This window comes from Helicoverpa armigera, chromosome 3, assembly GCF_030705265.1.
Source record: "Helicoverpa armigera isolate CAAS_96S chromosome 3, ASM3070526v1, whole genome shotgun sequence".
Lineage (NCBI taxonomy): Eukaryota > Metazoa > Arthropoda > Insecta > Lepidoptera > Noctuidae > Helicoverpa > Helicoverpa armigera.
Window position 1 is genome coordinate 6,981,676 of NC_087122.1, and position 7,456 is coordinate 6,989,131.

General features: G+C 36.3%; 1 protein-coding gene across 1 annotated transcript; it reads right to left on the reverse strand.

Annotated features, from left to right (window-relative positions):
• Positions 1-666: 666 nt before the first annotated feature.
• On the reverse strand, positions 667-7,456 carry Pabp (poly(A) binding protein). Its single transcript, XM_021344028.3, has 3 exons — positions 7,049-7,456; positions 3,582-4,366; positions 667-2,033 (listed from the first exon to the last, which is right to left on the reverse strand). The coding sequence occupies exons 1-3, from the start codon at positions 7,239-7,241 to the stop codon at positions 1,176-1,178; spliced, it is 1,836 nt and encodes a 611-aa protein (XP_021199703.1). The 5' UTR covers positions 7,242-7,456; the 3' UTR covers positions 667-1,175.

Consider the following 7,456-nt stretch of genomic DNA (forward strand, 5'->3'; position numbering starts at 1 on the left):
AGCACTTGGATATACATGAAGCGCCTCCTATTTCTCAAATCAAATTCGGGGTCGCACAATTTAACAAGTTAGAATGAGTTGTTTGACCACACTGGCCTACCAGGGGCTCGATTCTGCTAATTTTACCTAAGCGACATACGATTCACATCCGACGGCATTAAATAAACGTTTTTATCCTTTTTTGTGATTCAACAATTAATCATATTGTCTTGGTACAAATTATTTACGATTGCAATATGATTGTAGAGCAACTACAAATGACAGACCAATCGTAAACCAATGAAATGTCATTGGAATACGACATTAGTAGCAGAATACCCGCTAAGGTTCTATTCTTTTCTTGGTTAATGGCAAGTAAAACTGCTATTGCGATTAAGTTCTATTCAATTTTGACTATATGAACTTAGCAGAATCGGGCCCCTGGGCACCGACTGGAAACGAATGATGAAGTTAAAGACGATCATTTTTATCTAAGAGCTCTGCCGAAATATTTAGGCCAGGTTAATTAACCTAACGCTCTGTAAGATCAAGGGATCGTTGCAATTTACCTGTATTCTACACGGGTGCGGCCAATTCTTAGCGGAACAAAAAAGAAGAATGCAGTGTCTAGACTGCATTCTCATAACATAGGTAGGTATTCAAAGAACACAAAAATAAAAACACTGATTAATGTGAAACTTCCACAAAATATATGTAACAAATCATAAAGGAATATTGAATCAGTTACATAACGAGACCAAGTTTACAATCCATGGTATCATACAAATGTAAAACCGATTAAAGATAAAAGAATGAAATTGAAAGAACATAAAGCCAACTAAATCCCCTTCTAGAGATACAATAGAAATAAAAAGCTAATGAAAAACTTAAACCAAACTTCTCAGTTAATGTAAAAAGTCTTACGAGTTCAGAATACTCTTTCAAATATAGAAATGTTGACAGTTTCTTATTTTTGTTTGCAGAATTGCACTCTAATATTGGGTATAATAATGTTATTATATAATTATTTGGAAGGAGTGCAATCCACTTTTTTTTTTTTTTCAATTTTTATTTATGTATTTTTTTTTATGAGCGGGATTAACAATGTAAGATGTTCAAAGCAGTATAATTAACAAGAACATGTTATGGGTTCTTGTATCTTAAAATCTGGTCAGTATTATATTTGGCCTTTATCCTTATTCTTTTTTAGTAGCTTGTTGTTTAGCCTGGTGAGCTTGCAAAACTGCAACGGCTTCATCAACCTTAGCTTTCAGTGACTCTCCATGTTCTAACATATGTAGTAGTTCTGAATTATCAATTTCCAAAAGCATTCCTGTAATTTTTCCAGCCAAATCTGGATGCATCCTTTGAATTAGTGGGAACAAACGTTCTCCAAGCATTTGCTTTTGTTCTTGAAGCGGAGCAGCAGCTAACATAGTCGATGTTAAGGGTTCTTGGCCCTGGATATGCACAGCCGGTTGTGGAGCTGGCGGATTGCGCATGTTAGCAGTGTACTTATAACCTGCAGGGCGGCCACTCTGCGTAACAAGTGGAGCACGAATAGAGCCTGCAGCAGCCACACCTTGCTGTCCTGTAATAGGTCTAGCCCCAAGAGATGTACGAAGTGCTGCTTGTGTTGGAGCCCTAGGTGCAGGTCGGAAAGGCGCTTGCATATTGGGATATCCTGAAGCAGCTGTTTGAGTACTGGGTCTGACAGGTGGCTGTGCAGTCCAACGCGGCGATGGTCTTATTTGAGTCATCTGAGCTGGGCCATAGAATCTTTGAGCTGGAGGAATTGTTGGAACAAAATATCCTCCTGCACCACCCGGTTGGAATATTTGGCCCATTTGCTGCATGCGCATGCTGGCCATTCTTTGCATATATTGTGAAGTTAAGTGGGCCTTTCGATCTTCTTTGCGCTGAGCTAAAGCAACATACAAAGGCTTTGTTCCAACAATACGACCATTCATTTCTGTTACAGCTTTAGTAGCTTCCTCTGGAGATGAGAAGCAAACAAATCCAAAACCTTTACTGCGTCCATCCTCCAACATAACCTGAAATACAATGACATCCAAGTGTTAAGATAAATTGAAGTCACTTGATTATCCAAGAGATTGCGTCCAAATGCTACTGTTCAACTTCTTTCCACCTTTTTTTTTATTAAAACTGTGATTTTTATATCATATATTTTTATTTAAATAATTTTAGGTTCCTGATGCTCAAGTTCCCCACCCCCACAACAAAAACGTCTGTTTCTCTTAAAACAACTGTTTACTTTATAGCCTGGATGTGAAAATTCATAGTAACAGTGACATTCAATGTCTCTTCTATGTGAAAGTGAGTGTTGTAAAAACTAACCAATGCTAACTAGTAATAGATTAAAAAATAATGATTATATAAATTTTGTAACAATATCAAATTATTCTGATTGAACTTCAGTTACAAACTTTATATAATCATTATTTAAAAAAACAATATAACAACCTAAAATGATAAAGTTATTTCATAGTTAGAAACAGTTAAGCCACATAAACTTCACCATATCTGCTAATGGTCAGAAGACTGATTGAATGATTAAAATAAAAAAATGAATAAACAGTTAAGCGCAAACGAAGGATTATCCTTGTATATAATGTACACAGAAATTATTGTTGGCTATGTGTCAGTGTTACTATTAATTCAAGTTATCTAAAGGGATCTACAGCCCGGCGGCACGACTGCCGCGGCATGTGGTGTTCTAAACTCTATCCACGGAAGCAAGAGCTAAAAGGTAAACAAAGAATGACAGTTTTTCAAGATGGCGGTATAACCCGACCGATGACAAAACGTCACATTTTTGTGTAAAATGTTCGCAGTATCTGTGATTTTGTCATCGGTCGGGTTATACCGCCATCTTGAAAAAGTGTCATTCTTTGTTTACCTTTTAGCTCTTGCTTCCGTGGATAGGGTATAGTAATTGTCAAATACTCTATGAAAGCCGGCGGCATGATTGTACAAAATACGGCCGGCGGGTTGGGCCGCCGGGCTGTGCCGCCGGCATCAGCGGCTTTGGTGTGTAGACACCTTTAAATGGCTTTAAGCATGTTGGCTTCAGCCCAATGTTTTCCTTACAGAAATCCAGGACTTGACAGTCACCTGGTCTGGTAACAATCCTAGTAATATCGTATTTCAATGCATAGTATAAAACAAAGTCGCTTTTTCTGCCCCCATGTCAATTTGTATGCTTAAATCTTCCAAACTATGCAACCAATTTCCAAACAGATAGATAATTAAAGAGGGAAGGTTTATACATATAATAACACACATTAAATACTGGGGAAATACTGTTATCCCGTGCGAAGCCGGAGCGGGTCGCTAGTCCTACTAATATTATAAATGTGAAAATTTGTGAGAATTAATCGGTGGGACAGATTCGGTTGATATTTGGTGTGTGATACCTCGGATTAACACTTATGCTGTTTTTTGTCAACACACCACGCGGCGAAGCCTCGGGAGGAAGCTAGTATGTAATGATATGACAACCCAAATGTTGAGTGAGACCAGAATTATTTATTTTTTATGCTACCTGTGAAATTGGCAATTATTAACAAGTTGATACTCACCTTAGCTGAAGTGATAGTTCCAAAGGGAGCAAATTCTTTACGGAGACGTTCATCATCAATAGTATCATCCAAGTTTTTAACATACAGGTTGACGCCTTGATAACGTGTCAATCGCTCAGACTTCAACTGTTCGAACTTACGCTTCAGCTCTTTCTGGCGTTCTGCTTTCTTTTGAGCCCGTCCTACATATAAAGGCTTTCCTTCAACAAGTTCTTTTCCATTCAACTCCATGCATGCTCTCTCGGCAGCATCTGGATCTTCAAATGCAACGAATCCGAAACCTCTGGATGTTCCGTCATCTTTATACATTACTTTATGGCTGGTAATTCGGCCATATTTTTCAAACATGTCTTTAAGCATTTCATCACTAAAATCTTCTCCAAAGTTCTTGACATACACATTGGTGAACAACTTAGCCTTTTCACCGAGTTCCTTTTCACGTTCCTTACGTGGAATAAATCTACCCACGTAAACCTTTTTCCCATTTAAAAGCATTCCATTTACTTTTTCTATGGATTTGTTAGCAGCCTCCTCAGTCTCAAAATGAACAAATCCATATCCCTTAGAGGCACCTGTTTCATCTTGAGCAACTTTGCAGCTTAGAATATTTCCAAATGCAGAAAAAGTGTCATACATGGCTTTGTTGTCAATGGTTTTGTCAAGATTTTTAATAAAAACATTCCCAACGCCAGATTTGCGAAGAGATGGATCTCGTTGGGACCACATGATTCTAATAGGTCTTCCTTTGATCATATCAAAATTCATAGTGTCCAAAGCTCTTTCAGCTAAAACAAAAAAAGGAACAATAAAGAACTGAAACACAGTACTACACAATTATTACCTGTGGAAAACAAAGCATAATTTACAATTATTTGGACAATCTGGGGACAACAGCATAAAACAAAAAAGCTAAGTCAAAATTGGTTGTAACAAATTCTTAAGGAGAAAGCTTCAAGTAGTAGGTTGAAGGTTGAATTTCCCACTACCAGTCAAAGCATTCACCTCAACTGCCATAAAATATAATAATAATTTCTAATGTACTTCTATGGCAGAGTTATTCTACTAATACTCTGGTCTTGAAAGTGTTATACTATCAGCTTTATGTCAATCAGACAATGTCGTCTAACTTTAAGGTGCGTCTACCAATGCATGTAGCTGGAGCAAGTTAACATGCGCAAGTGACGCGCGCAACGTAACAGAGCATGCGGGTGTCTATTTTGTTTGGTACATGCGGGAGTCGCTGGACCTGCACGTTTTTAAAATGCATATAACCTGCGCATGTGCCTCAACATGCGCAAGCTACTTGCACTGTGTAGATACACCCTTAATGACAATGAATCAAGACATAGAAGGCATTGGAAACATTTTTTTTTGTAATGAAATGATTGGGAACATAAGTATATCCACCAATGACTGTTTCGGATGGCACGTTAAACTGTAGGTCCCAGCTGTCAGTGAACATCCTTGGCAGTCATAACAGGTAGTCAGAAGCTAGTAAATCTGACACCACTCTAACCATGGGGTTGGCCAGGTTAACTGGGTTGAGGAGGTCAGGCAGGAATGTCACTTTATAAAGCACTACTACTCAGCTACATCCGGTTAGACTGGAAGCTGACTCCAACATAGTTGGGAAAAAAGGCTTGGAGGATGATGATGATGATGATCGGGAACATAAAAGAAATCATTCCTTAATTTTCTAATCATACATATTTCTATATTAGTCAAACACAATAACCAACACCAGTAAAAAAATATTATGATTTTTTTAATGAGATTATCCCAGAAACTTCTAAGGTGTTAGAGAACCATTTTGTTCTAGACTTTGATCATCAGCCTTTTCATAACTAGGTTGGCCTGTCTGTCCTCCTTAAACCAGTTTGGCAACCCAAACCCTGGATATGTCTGGTTGTCAGACTTTCTGGCTTCCAACTACCTACAAAAAACTGCCAAAGGTGTTCAGAAGACAGCTGGAGATCACCAATTTATCTTGCCTTTTGAAACATGGAGGAACGCAAAATGAATAGATGGTCATCCAACTAGACTGTCCATGCCAATTGGTCAATGTTATCATCATTAGCCACATGCTTGCAAATATACTGGCCTTTGATTCAGTGACAAAAATAATCTTAACATGAATGTATGTTTCAACTATCGGATTTTTTTTTAACCTTTAATGTTATTAAATTAGATAGAACATTCATCATAAGTAAGAAAATGTCACCACAATTTTATCAATTTTTCAGACATATGTCACAGATCACCGGACTAAAAATCACACTTTAAATATATATTTAAAACCATTATAAATAATGATCATGTATCTCTGTAAGTAAGTAAAATAATTTGTTGTCCATTTGAAAATGATTGTTGTTTCTAATAATTATATGTTTGGAATAAGGTAGAGCTATTTATGAACTTACACTGATTTAATAATACAAAAAGATAGTGTGGAAGTGGATATGCCTCAAGTTCCAAAATTAGTAATAAAAGTCAAATGGCTTTGAGTTTTACACTATTTATACTATTACACCAATGACATTGCCAAACAACAACATCCAATGTCTGGGTTGCAAAATTTTAATTCACAAAACTGTGATGTTGCCATTCTCTTACAGCCACAGCTTGTGAGGAAAAGAAATAATACTTGAAATGCTGCAAACTCTATTTCATAAAATGTACTGAACATCAAAAATCTTAAACATTCCTATGAATATTTCTTTCAAGTACATGGATAACTCTACCTAACTTCCACCAATGCTTATCATAGTGAGTATATTGTTAGTAAATGCATACAATCTCATTCTGATGACAATAGGATAGGAAATATTTTGGTAGCTAAAAAATTATTGATGTTGATTTAGTAATGAAAATATGACACCAACAAATGAGTCAACTCAACAATAGAGTATAGAAATGATTTTCACAGCTATAGACTTCATCATTACTTCCAAGATTAACATGAGTAAAATATACAAAAATAATTATGTATGTTAGAATTATAAGGGAGAGTTTATTTTAATAATTAACTAAACATTTGTGACAATGGCAGCAATTTTTTTCCATACTGAATAGTTTTAAAATACTATATCCATCCAGTCAATGCTTGCTACAAATATTGAAAAGCGGAATCAAACATTAACATCAAACAGTCCCACCTTGTGGAAGAAAAACTGGAACATCTTACACCCCAGCAAAAGTCTGTATGTTACATTTAAAGAATCTTTATGTAAGAATATATCATTCATATACTTCATGTGTTAAACCCCCAATCAGAAATATTGCTGATAATATTAGAGAGCAGGCACCACAGCTTCATTAATTTCAGTCACCATTAGAGAGATACATTTGTGAATAACATGATGCCAATATACTAAGTCTCAAGATGGTGCAAGAAATTTTTATGTCAAAAATACCTCGACCGTATTATATTAAAAATAGGTAAAAAAAATATACAAAAAGACACTTACCATCGGCAGGTTGCTGAAAGTTAACATAAGCATAGCCTAAGGATCTACGAGTTATCATATCGCGACATACGCGTATTGAAAGGACCGGACCAGCGGTAGAAAATTTCTCAAACAACATGGCCTCGGTAATATCGGAGTGTAAATCCCCGACATACAAAGATGCCATAGGGTAATTGGGTGGACCAGGATTCATTTTTATAATTTCACTGTAGCAGTTTACGTCGACATTAACTTAAACGTAGGCAAAGATCAACTTCACTTTCTCTTTATAATGACTATCGCATTCCTCAGACCACGTTGCACGCTTACGTACACTAACTTAAAATCAAGTGATTCCCGTTAAAATTTTGTTATTTTACTATTTTTTTGGATTTTATGTATTTTTTTGTTTTTTTTTTTTTATTTTAC

Excerpts from the sequence above, each read along its gene's own strand:
- Pabp (XM_021344028.3), bottom strand. The coding sequence starts at position 7,241 with ATGAATCCTGGTCCACCCAATTACCCTATGGCATCTTTGTATGTCGGG. Across the intron at positions 4,367-7,048 it reads CTTTCAGCAACCTGCCGATG|CTGAAAGAGCTTTGGACACT; the intron begins GTAAGTGTCTTT and ends TTTTTGTTTTAG. Across the intron at positions 2,034-3,581 it reads GAACTATCACTTCAGCTAAG|GTTATGTTGGAGGATGGACG; the intron begins GTGAGTATCAAC and ends ATTGTATTTCAG.